General features: G+C 37.1%; 1 protein-coding gene across 2 annotated transcripts in view; it reads left to right on the top strand.

The window, feature by feature from the left end:
• The window catches only part of Luzp4 (leucine zipper protein 4), a 41,953-nt gene that overhangs the window by 5,639 nt on the left and 22,505 nt on the right, over positions 1 to 13,809 (top strand). Inside the window, exons 2-4 of one of the 2 annotated variants that reach the window (XM_005404620.2) lie at positions 8,264 to 8,392; positions 9,870 to 9,979; positions 12,754 to 13,205. In XM_005404620.2, coding sequence (XP_005404677.1) covers positions 8,264 to 8,392; positions 9,870 to 9,979; positions 12,754 to 13,205 — 691 coding nt within the window. The remainder of the gene's footprint in view (positions 1 to 8,263; positions 8,393 to 9,869; positions 9,980 to 12,753; positions 13,206 to 13,809) is intronic. The other variant, XM_005404621.2, reaches the window with a different exon arrangement.

Here is a 13,809-nt window from a genome sequence, read left to right as displayed (position 1 = left end):
AAATATAAAGGCCTCGAGTTTATCTTTCTTTACAGCTGAGTAATATTCCATTATATAAAAGTACCATAATTTTCTTATCCAGTCCTCAGTGGATGGACATTTGGGTTGCTTCCACAACACAGAGCTACATCTTAACCCCCTCTCCCAAGCTGGATTCAAACTTGTGATTGTCCTGCCTTAGCCTCCCAGAGTTCACTGGATCTATTCATTACTTTTGCTTAAAGGTTTTCAACTTTTTAAAAATTTATTTTAAGAATAAAAGAAGGAAAACATATTAACACACAGACATCCATTTACAAAACAGCGTAAGAACAATACATGCAATACAGAGTTACAGACAAAGTGGTAGGAAATTAACAGTGGTTGTTGTATTACATATTGATATCTTCAAAGTAGTTTCTCAGGAAAATAAATATAGACATGCAAGATTGATCAGATAAGTAATCATTAACTGTTCCTTTCAGTAAAGCAATAGAAGTCAGTAGTACAACTATATTAGCTATCCTATATATACATACATACATAATTTCCCCTTCTTTCTTTTCTCTGTTTCCTCACCCCAGTTGCTCTTTATTTTGAGCAGTTTCCTTTTGTGTCACAATGTCTATCATACCTCCTAATTTTTATTCACTCTTTCAGGTTCTTACACTAGTGAGACAATATGTTGCTTACACATGGAGGTCTGGCTTATTTCACTTACGAGTATGGTCTCTAGTTGTGACCATATACTTGTAAAAGCCTAAAGGTGACTAAGGCAAAAGTACTACGGATAGAAAGAAAGGAACTCTTTTTTGCCTCTGATTGTATTAGGTCATAGACCCACAAATATCTACAGAGTATTCACTCTGTATTAGGAATGGTACACTAAAACAGTAAATGTTTCTCAAATACCCCATAATCTGATTGAAGAGACCACCAACTAAATATGTGAAATTCACAATATTTCAAGGGTTCTGGAAGTTTTTGTAGTCAGTGTCTCACAGGAAGTGATAGAAATCTGTCACTTTTTTTCCTTTTTTTATTCTTTAAAAATCTTACAGATCTGGGAAGCAAATCGTGACCCTCCCGCTTGCTGAACAGACACTGTATCTCTGAGATATACCTCTAGCTTCATTGTCACTTAAAGGTGTTGAGGTTTCTACTGTCTTATGTATTTTCAAAATGGTGAGACAGTATTTATAAAAATTGCATTTTAAATGTTTATAAATATAAAATAGTACTTTCAACCAATTGTAAAATATAATAATGCTTTTCAAGAGAAAATTTTTTAATTATATAATTTGTATAAAATTTAAGCTGAGCATGATGTTCTCTTGTGGACTGACAGCTTTATAACTTTCTCTAAAATAAATTTTTTAAGGGGCTGGGAATTTAGCTCAGCGGCAAAAGCGCCTGCCTGGCAAGCGCAAGGTCGTGAGTTCGGTTCCCGGTACCGGAGAAAAACCAAAAAAATAAAAAAAAATAAAAATAAAATAAAATAAAATAAATTTTTAAAAAAATGTTGACGTTCCCTGGGCACGGTGGAGCATGCCTGTAATCTCAGCACTCTGGGGGCTGAGGCAGGAGGATTGGGTGAGTTTGAGGCCAGCATGGGCTACATAGTGAGTTCAAAGCCAGCCTCAGCTACATAGCGAGACTGTGTCTCAGAAAACCAAAAAAAAAGGTGGACTTTCTTTGTTTTTTTTTGTTTTTTTTTTTTTTTTGTTTTTTTTTTTTTCCGGTACCGGGAACCGAACTCACGACCTTGCGCTTGCCAGGCAGGCGCTTTGCCGCTGAGCTAAATCCCCAGCCCCAAGGTGGACTTTCTTTATAAAAATAATCAATGATAACATAAAAATTATTAGATAACAAAAAGAATGGTGCATTCCTTTCAAATAGCTGTAAAAGGAGCATGTAAATTCTATGTTATTTGAAAGCATTAATGAATTTCCTAATTTCTTGTTATACCTAGCATATGACCAAGCTCATATAATTCTTCCAAAATATGATTGTTATTTGGTAGATTGACATGAGTCTATGTTAGACGTTATATGGGATTCTTCCTCACTATTGTCTCTAACCTTCATTACTTGTGCCTTAACTGCTATCCTTGTCTGTATGTAGAGATGCTGACAGGCAGGGTTTTTCGTTATTTCTATTACTTTTGTCTAAACTTATAACTCTTCAGCACTAATCTTCCATTCTAAACAAAATGATCTTCGCCATGAATTCCAAATCTTGGGTTGTTTCTCTTTCTTGGAATGCCCAGACCTTTCCCCTCATTCAAATTGTATACATCCCACCCACCTCTGCCCAAAGATTTACAGCTGTCCCAGTACACAGTAGTCTGTCTTTTCTCTGCAGTCTTGAAACACTCATTTTCTATGTCATTCAGTTGGTACTGAATCATAGGCAGGCAATTTACAGCTGACAAATGTGTTGTTATGTTCCAGTACTTCATTTGTATGCCAGCAGTTGAATTTCTAAAGAATTTCCTCTATAGAAATAATATTTTAAAGGAGGAATAGGTTTCTAGGGCAATGTACAAGTCTATTTGACACATATAACAGCAAAGGTATAATGCTGATATTCATGCTGCACTGATCATTTGTATTACTGTTTTATGAAATAATGTATTTCAGGGTCAAACAATTCTATGAAGCCATTTCCCACTGCCACGGTTCTAAGGACATTACCCTCTGCCTGGGTTTCTCCTCTTTCCTAGTTTTGTGTAATTGCCTTGGTGACTGACCCAGGGCAGGAGGATCTTTGGTTACTGGTGGTCCAACAAGAATAGCGTAAACTATGAGAGAAGAGTTTACTGCTTGCAAGTGTGTGGTGGAAGAGGAGGAAGCTGCCATGCCTGTTCCCTTACATCTGAGGTGTACAGGGTCAAGGCTTCTTTTACTTTCCCCCTGATACCACCCTGATGTAAACTTTATCTTTTTAATCTCAGATTGTTACAGTCCATCTGCCTCACCCCAAAACTAGTAGTTTCCTTTTTCATAGTCCCATTCTTTTATATAGTTTACAGGTCACAAACTGACAATTCCCTAAGCCATCCTTTTCATAATCTCACTTTTGTATGCTTTGAGGGGTCTCTGTTGCTCACAACAGTTGTTTGCAGTGCAGGCTGAGTATCAAAATTGCATGGAGGGTTTTTTTTAAACAGATACTTGAGTCCCACTATAGTCCTATTGAGTCATTATCTTGGATAGATGCCCTGTATTTTAAAAAAAATTTCCAGGTGATTCTGATACACATCCAGGGCAGAGAACCACAGACTTCTAGCATAATGTTTAAAAATCTTACTCTGACTTCCAAAGCTCTCGATGTTTAAGAGATTTATATTCCAATCTAGTTCTGCCATTATATAACCTTAGCCAAGTCACTTCCCCCTCTCTGAGTCTCAGTTTTCTCATCTGTAAAATTAAAGATTGATTCTTTTCCACAAAATGTTTCTATTCCAAAATCAGGGTGATTCTCGGCCTCTTTCTACCTGTATATTTTTGTTAATGCTATATTTTAGTCTTATTTTAGGAAAGCTAATTTAGGAGACGGTTTAAATGAAACAAATATGTGAATGATTATTTTTAAGCCTGAATTATACTCATGACATCCCTTCTATGTTTTTTATGTGAGTCAAATTTTTTATTTGTTCATTTCTTGCATTTGTAGTACTCGTCAATGACATCTGTGGTCTGAGATTGTTTGCCATAGTCCTTAAGCACTACCCAATTGCAAACAACTGCTTTATGCAGTTTTCCCTCTCAATCAATTTAACAGAGGCCTACAAATTTCCCTAATTTCTTGTCATCAACTTTAATTAGGTTGACTTGGTGTTCAGTACGAAGGTTCTCCACTAACTTCACATACATAGGCTCCTCACAGTCAAATACAAACTCACAAAAATGGGTTTAGCACTTGCTTAAAAGTTTGGCAGCTTCACAGATTCCATGTGTTAGGTCCTCGTGGCTGAGGGTGATCTTCAGCACCTCTTGTAAAACACTACTACAGCCCATTATCCACACCCCCCACAGTGGGTTAGGGTGCAATTCGAATCCTGAACACATGAGAGCTTCCACCTCCAAGTGACCAGGTGGCAGCAGTGAAAGCTCTTTCATGTAAATAGAATTTCATTTCCCTGTGTTACAGACTGTCAGGACAAATGGCTGTTTTTTATTGTGTAACTCACTTTTCTGTAGTCTGCTGTGTTTACCTTTTATTGCACAAGTAACCTCTTTGAAGTGAAATTAAATTATGGGATAAACATAACAAATATGCAAAACTATTGTTCCAAAGAGAAAATTGAGTTTTCTATTAGTATAATGAATTTCATATAGCAGCTGTGGATGTGGTCATTAGAAACTAAGCCCATATTACAGGGTGTTGATACTTCAGTGAGAAGCCAGTACTATCACTTATAAATCAAAATTAGGTGAAAGCAGTGACCATTGTGAAGAGAACCTAAATCTCTATACTGTAGGGTTAACCATAGAGTAAGGCTAAGTGGGAAAATAATGTATTATTGACTCAGATTCACTTTATTATAGATTTGCATGGCTATCAGAGTCTATTTCTGCCTTTTTTATAGAACAGATATCTAGTCAAAATATCTGGATTCTGTTGGCCAGGTAGCAGATATGGAGAGCATAAGCAATTGTTGAATGTAAGCCGCAATCTCTGCAAAACCTACTTGGGAATAATTCTACCAGATATTTCTATAAAAATCCCATTTCTCATGAAATGTACAACCTTTTGTTTTCTGTAATACTACTGCTATTTGCTACTCTTACTTTGATACCTGTTCCTTCACCATAGTAGTCATATGTTTTTTGGATTAGGTCAGGTTGATGGAAAAAATGCTTCCATTCAGTGATATATTTAGAAGAGGGTTCAAGAAGTCCTATGGGATTAATGTGGTGCTGCCAGAAGAACACTAAAAGTGAAGCTGTTTTTGTAATGTTATATGCAAGTTAAAAATAAACAGAATGATTTGATTGTAGGGAAGGAGGACTGTAGGGAATTCTGGGGCCCTTTTATATGTTTTGTTCCTGAGTTGAAAAGGATAATGTGAGTTATGGGGAGCCTTGACTGAAACTTCATACTTAAATCCATTTAGGCAAATAATGCCAATGACAAGATGTAAAGCTATGCTATAGCTTTCCTATATAGGACTGGATGGTTCAGAAGACACCTAATAATTTTATACTGTATCTTAGGCTGAAGAAACAAGGGCACAGGGCAAAGCAAGTGCCTGTATACTAGATTAGAGGTTGTTGATATACTATTTAAATGCTGCCCCTACTTTAGTACCTCAAAACTTGGCATTGTGCAATTAATATCAAGTAGAATTGAAAGGAAAATGCTATTTTATTGGAATACCACACTCAGTGAATGGTCACTATTCGGGGTGCTACCGTCTTAATTTTGGGGATAACTGAGCTTATGAAGGAGAAGTAGAGTGGCAAGAATCATGGATTTAGGCCGGGCATGGTGGCATATGCTTGTAATCGTAGCACTCAGGAGGCTGAGGCAGGAGGATTGCTGGGAGTTTGAGGCCAGACTGGGATACAAGTGAGTTCAAAGCCAATCTGAAGTGCATAGTGAGGGGCTGGGGATTTAGCACAGCGGCAAAGCGCCTGCCTGGCAAGTGCAAGGTTGTGAGTTCAGTTCCCGGTACTGGAGAAAAAAAAAAAAAAAAAAAAAAAAAAAAAATTGAGTGCATAGTGAGACCCTGTCTCAAAAAAGATTAAAAAAAAAAAGAATCATGGACTTAGAATTTGTCTCAGCTTCTTAATGTATTCATTTTGTGCCCTCAAGTGTCATATAACGTTCATGAATTTGTTTCCGTCTTCATAAAGTGAGGATAATCTCTGCTGACCTTTAAGAATGGTGGCATAATACTTGTCATATATTAGGCTCTCAGTATATGTTTGTACTTTTATTATTTATTATGCCATGTGTTGAGTGTCTGATACATGCCAGGGTAAATTGCCCAGGCTGAGCTCTAACGCATGTTCTGTCTCAGCCTCCGGAGTAGTAGGGATCACAAGTGTGTAGCACTAGCCCCAGCTAGATAAATGCTTTTCAGTTCTAGCTGTAGGTCTGTGTGATCCCCCAGAAACTTACTATTTTGTTTAGTTTCCTATATAACTCTAAGACAGAGCTAGCCAATAGAATTACCTTTGATGACTCGGAGGAGTAGAAAAATTAAAAGTCACTACAAATTCTAAATGACTGCCATAAGACAAGCTGGTCCCAGCCGGGCATGATGCTGCAAGGCTGTAATCCCAGCACTTGAGAGGATGAGGCAATAGGATTGCCCCAAGTTCAAGGCCAGCCTGAGCTGCATTGCAAGACCTTGTCTCAAAAAACTAAAGAGAGAGAGAAAGAGAGAGAGAGAGAGAGAGAGAGAGAGAGAGAGAGAGAGAGAGAGAGAGAGAGAGGAAGTCAACATCTTTGGGTCCCTGTAAGATGGGTAATGATGATAGGGAGGTTGAAGATTTTAAAATATTCCTGTGGTATTCTATAAGATATTCCTTTTGTACTCCCTTACACTGCAGTAGAAAAAATATGGTCCTGGAGATACAACTTAGTGGTAAAGCACTTGCCTAGTCATGTTCAGTACCCTTGGTTTGATCCTCAGTACAAAAACAAAAAACCTATAGAGTTTTCGTTGTTGTCATTGTTGTTTGCAGTGCTGGGGGTAAAAGCCTTGCCTTGTACACATTAGTACTCTACCACTGAGCTACATTCCCAGTCTTTTTTATTATTTTTTAAATTTTGAGACAGGGTCTCACTAATTTGTCCAGGTGGTGCTTAAATTTGTGATCTTCCTGCCTCTGCTGCCCTCAGTGCTGGGATTACATGTATGCACGACTGCAAGAGCAAGAGAGACATTTGGAGCAGATTATATCTGTCCCAACATACTCTCTCTGTCTGAGTATATAAAAATACTCCTGACTACAAAGGAAAGTCTGATTACTTCCTGCTACTACAGTAGTACAGGTTCCTCAGCACTGTGGTATCTCCTATGAATTTCCATCACTACTTTCTTAATTTTTTCATTTCCTTTTTTACCATTACTTTTCAAAATAGATATAATTAATTGTCTAGCATTTACATTTACTCAGTGTTAGCGACATATTGATGTGACAAAACACCTGAGAAAAACAATTTAAAGGGGAATTTTTTTGGTTCAGGGTTTCAGAGGTTTCAGTTCATGGTTGGCCAGCTCCAATGCTTTCAGGTCTATGGCAACTTATAAACATTGTGGCTGAAGGGTGTGTTCTGAGAAAGCTGCTCACCTCATAGCAGCCAAGAAGCAGAGAAAGAGCAAGGGGCTAGGGACAAGATACAGTCCCCAATGGCCTGTGTCCAGCACCCTACTCCTTTGAACTGGGACTCACCTCCTAAGAGCCCATTCAGCCATGAACTTATCAAGTCCATTGATAGAGGTGGTACCCTCATGATTTAATTCCTTCTCTGTACCCCACCTCTGAACATTGCTGCATTGTGGATCAAGCCTTCAATGTATGAGTCTTTGGAGATGCTTTGTATTTAAACCACAACGCTCAGAGGTAAAGCTATTTCACTGTATTTGTCTGAAATTGAAATAAGATGTAGTAGTGGAGGCACATACTTGTAACCCCAGCACTCTGGGAGCATCACAAATTCGAGTCCAGCTTGAGCAGCTTAGTTTTTTTTTTCTTCTTTGGTACCAGGAATCGAACTCACAACCGCAAGCTTGCCAGGCAGGCCCTGCGCCGCTGAGCTATAACCCCGGGTACTTACTAAGACTCTGTCTTATAAAAAGTCAGAAAAAGGGCTGGGGATGTAGTTCAGTGTGAAGGCCCTAGGCTCAATCCCTGGTACAAAAGGAAGAGAAGGGGGAGGAGGAGTGGGGAGGGAGGGAAGGAAGAGAGAGGAAGAAAGAAAAAAGGAAAGAAAGAACATTTAGTAAAATCATCTAAATAAATGAATTATTATAATTTTGTGATTTTCTGGGGGGGCTATTGTTTGTGTTTTTTTGGTAGATGAAGCTATCATAAATCTGTTTCAAGGAATTGTTCCTTATTGTTTGAAGAAAGTAATCCAAAAACCGCTGTATTAGTTGATATTTGTTATGGTTTTCCAAATCCATTATTATTATACTATTGTCATTTTCTGACCTCCTGATTCTTTCAAATATTCTGAAACATCATAAGGTAAAATGTTTCTCAACATTCTTATTATTTGGCTTGCCTCTTCTTCTTTACTTTTTCTATATTTTTGGATGTAGATGACATTATAATGCTTAAAAACTTAGGAGATGGGAGCAGTGAAGAAGAAAATGACAAGACTGAGATCCATGTAAAAGAGCCAGCTTCAGGACAGCAATCGGAAGTTTGTGAGCAACACTTGCAGAGAGGTAAAGTACACTAAAAATCATACGATATGCGTTAAGTAACAAAGGCAAGCAAAATTAAGAACTTGCAGTGTTGTTCTGAAGTTGCATCATGTTACTTGTTTTATTTTTCCTGGACATGGACTCATAAAGGGTTGGTAAGAATTTATAACAAGTCAAATGAAAAAAATTAAATTTATATGAGTAGTTTCCCTAAGGGAGGGCAGGATAAGAAAAATAGTTTTATAGACTAAGAAATATTGTATACCTGGGTGGCTAGTCAAATTCCAGTGTTAGAAAGCAATGTCAGAGGGTTAAGAACAGGTCTATAATTTGGGAATCATGGTATCCACATTCTGTAAAGGGGATGTTGTTGGGAAAGCAAAATGGGTAAAATTTGAAAAATGTCCTCTGGCCAGACATGGTGGCTCATGCCTTGTAATCCCAGTATTGAGGAAGTTGAGACACGAGGATCTTGAGTTTGAAGACAGCTTGGACTACATAGCAAGTCCAAGGTCAGCCTGAATTATATGGAAAGACCCTAAATCAAAACAAAACAAAACAAAAGTCCTCTGTAGCCCTAACCACATCGGTCAGTGCAGCGAGCATATTTTAATACAAATGTGGTGTGGATTGCTGTAGTAGAAACTGTTTCTAAAACTTTATACCCAAAGCAAAACATAATCGGGGCAAATATCCATATAACAAGGCAAAGCAGTGTTTCTCATCATCTGTCTTTTTTCTACTGGAGTATTCATTCAATTAATTTCAGATAACATATCCCAACTTTGGTGACATGAAATCAAATTTGAGGTATTGTATATGAGTAACCTAAAAAAAGAACTTAGCCTATGGCTTAGTTTTGTCATTACTGAAACAAAATACTGATACCCAAAGTTAAAGGAGGAAAGGTTATTTGGCTCACAATTTGTAGAGGTTTCAGTCCATAGGTGGCTGGCTCTAAGGCAGGGTGGCACATAGTAGAAGGGAATGGTGAAGGACAAATAGCTCATGGCAGGGGGGCAGGAAGCAATGATCCTGCCTTTTTTGCCATCTTTCTGTTGTTTTATATTCTATTCAGGCTACAACTCTATTGATCGGTGCCACCCACACAGAGGATGGGGCTTCCCTCAGTAAATACATTCAACCATACCCAGAACTATGTTAATCCAATCAGTGGACTTATCCAGATATCACCCTTAATCGATATTCACACACCCTAGATCCAGCCACCTCTGAAAAGCCCCACCTATGAGCTCATGAGGCTTTGGGGGAACATCTACATACAAGCTATAACACCATATTAAAGTAAGCAAATAGAAATAGTATAGCAAAGACTGTTCTAGAATTCAGTGAGATTCCCAGATATCAGATTAATTAAATATTAGCTGTCTTGCAAAACCTAAATATATAGCTTTAAAAATGAACTCATAGAGAGTATTTTGGAAAGATATGTAGAATTTACTGATTGAACATACAAAAAAATAATTATTTTTCAAAGGACATGCAAGAAACATCGAGAAAAGAAATGATGATAGAAAACCATATAAAGAATATTCTGCATCCAGATCTGGAGGAAGGCCTTTAAGCCAGCAGCCTTTACAAAAGCAGGTAAATAAATACCAAAAATTAACTGATAAAAAGGGTCCCAAATTTAATGTATGTATCTCTTAATACTAAGAATTATTTTAAGCAGGGTGTGTTGGCACATGTGGGAGGCTGAGACAGGTTGATCATCACTAGTTCAACACTAGCCTGGGCTACATAGTGAGTTCTGGGCCAGTCTGAACTATGTAGCAAGACCCGTATCTCAAAGAACAAACAAACAAAAGAGAATTATTTTAAGTTATTTTGACAACAGGGATTTTTTTTTGTATTCTTCCCTGTTGCCTTGAACATAATTTAAATTCAATATTTGTTAGTTGAATCTTTGCCTCACTGTTTTAATAAACATGTGAAGTTTTGCTGTTTTCGGTCATCACTATAAAGTTTGAATTTATAAGATACTAAAATAGATTATTGGTTCTTGTTATGTATTCTATATAATCAATCTCATTTTTGTCCTTATACAGAGTGTCTAGTTTTGTTATAGTATAAAAATAGTTTTAGTAGCCTTGTGTATTAATTGAGAAAACCGGTGAAGTCAGGTGAAATAGGATATGAAACATACCCCTGGAATCAACAGGTGGGACACAACGTAATGCAATCCACCACTTCTAAACTTGTAGAGCTGAATTTGTCACTGGACAAAAAGGTGGTAATGTTTCAGCTTGCCGTAGGTATAGAGTCTTCTTCTGATGTTATATGATCATAGTTTTAAAAATGATGGTTCTGGAAGCTTAAACCATTTTTGTCAAGTGATGTAAATGCAGTTTACCCATTTATTTATTTTAGAAAGGGGTATGTTGCATTTTCAGATATTTGAAGGATTAACTTAAATTGATTGAACAAATACTAATTCAGTGACTACTCCATGCAGACATCATGGCACCAGAGCAGCTGGTGCAAATGTTGTGTATGGTGGTGAAGCAGAGAGAGAAGAAAGAGATGTAATGTAAGGCAATAAATGTTCTAATAGGGATTTTTTTGGTACCGGGAATCAATCTCAGGACCTTGTGCTTTCTGGGCAGGCACTTGTGCTGCTGAGCTATATCATCAGCCCCTTCTAATAAGGTTTAGGTTTTACATTGCAAGGATGTAGCAATTCATTCTGATTGAGGGGACTTGTGAAAGTTTGATGGAAGAAATGGCATTTCATCCATGCCTTATAGAATGAGGGTTTTTTAAAAAATAAAGTTTACAAAGAAAAACATGAACTTCCTTTTGCTACAGTCCAAAATACATAAACAGAATAATGTAAAAACAGTATTTTCAAATTGAAAGCATCTTTATATCACTTGTATTTTTGAAACTTAAGACTGTAAGTATAGCAGAACTCACCAGAAAAACACAGTAAAGAAAATGTAAGCATAACTATCTTACCAATAAATTGAACAGTCACAGTTTTCAGTGATGCTTTGCAATTCTAATAAGCTGTTCTTGTGCTTTGCAAGATTTAATCGTCATAGCTGTAAGACATAATTGTATTTACTCAACAATTCTTTTTTATAGGTTTTCTGCTTACTTATCCAGAAAGAAAACTAATGTGGGTTTTACTTTTTAAAAGTAGGAAATCTGTGGCACTCAACTTGATAAAAATATTTCTTTTCTGGGGGTGCTGGGGATCGAACCTAGGGCCTTGCACATGCATAGCATGGATCTTACAACTGAGCTGTACCCTCACCCCTGAAAAGATTTTTATGTAAGTATTTATGAAAAGACTAGTCTCCTCCGGAAAGGGTCCACAGGAGTTAGGCCTCAATTCTATCTTTCTTGATGACCCACTGTGCTCCTAACACTAGTCGCTGGCAAAGAAGAGGTATGTGTGCATTCCACCTAACCTACTTATTCAGGTTTTTCAGAGAAATGCTGAAGAGTGGCTGTGGATTTCTTCTTTAGCAAAGCAACTAATTTTTCTTGTTTTATTAAGGTTTTCTGTGCATAATGTTCTTCATGCTGGCAACTTCCGAACTACTAGCAGTTGCTTTCAATTTCTGGCATACAAGAAAGTGCTATACTAGAAAGTTGTAATTCCAAATCTAGGGTATGTTTGCTTTTCATGTGACATTACTAACATAAGCCTGATTCCTCAGCACAGTCCACTTGACTTTATCCACTTAAACTTTTATGTACCATCATAGAGGTTTGTCAAGTTTTCATTATTTATATTTGACTGATTTGCTCTACAGTCTTCTTGCTTTAAAAATGAAAAGATAGAAAGGCTGACTTGTTAACCAGGTCAGATTAGTTGAACAGTATTGTGACACCCTTCTACTTCTTTTATAAATTTCTTTCCCTTCACTTTGTTTTTCTCTTTAGAATTATTTACTTACATTTAAGAGATGGTTTCCAAAATGATTATCAGGCATGCAAAGAGTAACTGGTATGGTTTTGAACTTTTCTTTTATCCTAAGGATTTGTAGTATAAAACATTAAATATTCTTTCTCTCCTCAACTAAAGTCACACAGTTTCTTCCTTTAGTATAAAATATAGATCTAGAAAATGTTGGGTAGAGTTGACTTTTTTATGTATTCAGATTCATAAAGCTACTAATATTCCATATTTTATTAACGTTTTATATGCATACTATTCTTTGTGCCAGTGACATGGAACATCAGAACTACTCTACAAGTTAATTTTGAGAACTGGTATATAAAAAATAGGGACGGTGGAATTCTAGAAGAAACTATTCTCCGTAGAAATGGTCTTGAAAAATGTCATTATGACTTAATCAAATCATAGGGAATATGTTTCATGTGTTTTCTTTAATTGGGGTTCTTTGCAGGAGAAATACGACCATGATTACAAGGTCCAATCTGAGAGAAAACAACTCAAATCAGAGGTAAAAGAGCATCACTTGGAAAGAAAACAAGACAACTTAGAGAGCTCTAGAGCCCAATTCAGGAGATCTCATGGTCAATCAGAGAGATCTCGTGGCTACATAGAAAGATCTCATCGCCGCTCAGAGCACTCTCATGGCCGCTCAGAGAGATACCATGTCTACTCAGAGAGATACCATGTCTACTCAGAGAGATCTCGTAGTCGCTCAGACAGATCTTATGGTCACTCAGAGAGATACCGTGGCTATGCAGAGCTACCTTATGGTCACTCAAGTAGATATCATGATCAATCAGGGAGAATTTATGGCCAATCAGAGGGCTATCAAAGATACTTACCAAGATACTTACCTGAAGGAAGATTTGGAACATCATTCAAAACTGACGCTACATTTGACAGGTAAAAATACAATGCATACTTAATCATTATTACAATGTGTTGAGTAATGTGGAAATGTAAAGAAAAGTATGCTTTAAATTTCTACATTTTAATGGCTAAATATCTATCTGTTGCAACAGACATGTACTGGGACAAAAGTATTAATGGAACACAGGTAATATGTACATGCGTAGGACTTTTCTTTCAACTTGTTCATGTCTTCTGGCTGTCATCCTGTTTCCCAAGGTGTCCCATTACGTTGTTTTGTCTAAATCTGCTTTCTGTGGCAGAGTCCCATGTACTTGTTAGCCTTTCCTACTACGTCTGCTCCACAATCAGAATGTGTTGACTCGGTACCCTATTCCCTTTGGACCTTCCAACCTGGTAGGAAACTACTATCATAACAAATTATGCTAAATTGATAGGATATAACTTCTGGTAATGAATTTCTGTTTCCCTTCTCTGTCTTCTTCCTAAGAGTCCTCAGGGAGTCTTTGCAGACAAGTAATAGATATGACTTTGAGCAGCTGAACTTTTGTACTTTCCTCAAATCAGACCATAGGACAGGATACCTGTTCTATCCATGAATGCAACACTGACCTCCTGAATATATCTTTAATATATT

Source organism: Chinchilla lanigera, unplaced genomic scaffold (assembly GCF_000276665.1).
Source record: "Chinchilla lanigera isolate Chin_1 unplaced genomic scaffold, ChiLan1.0 scaffold00089, whole genome shotgun sequence".
Classification (NCBI taxonomy): Eukaryota; Metazoa; Chordata; class Mammalia; order Rodentia; family Chinchillidae; genus Chinchilla; species Chinchilla lanigera.
Note: the sequence above shows the minus strand (reverse complement) of the source record. Positions and strands in the feature narration are given on the sequence as shown.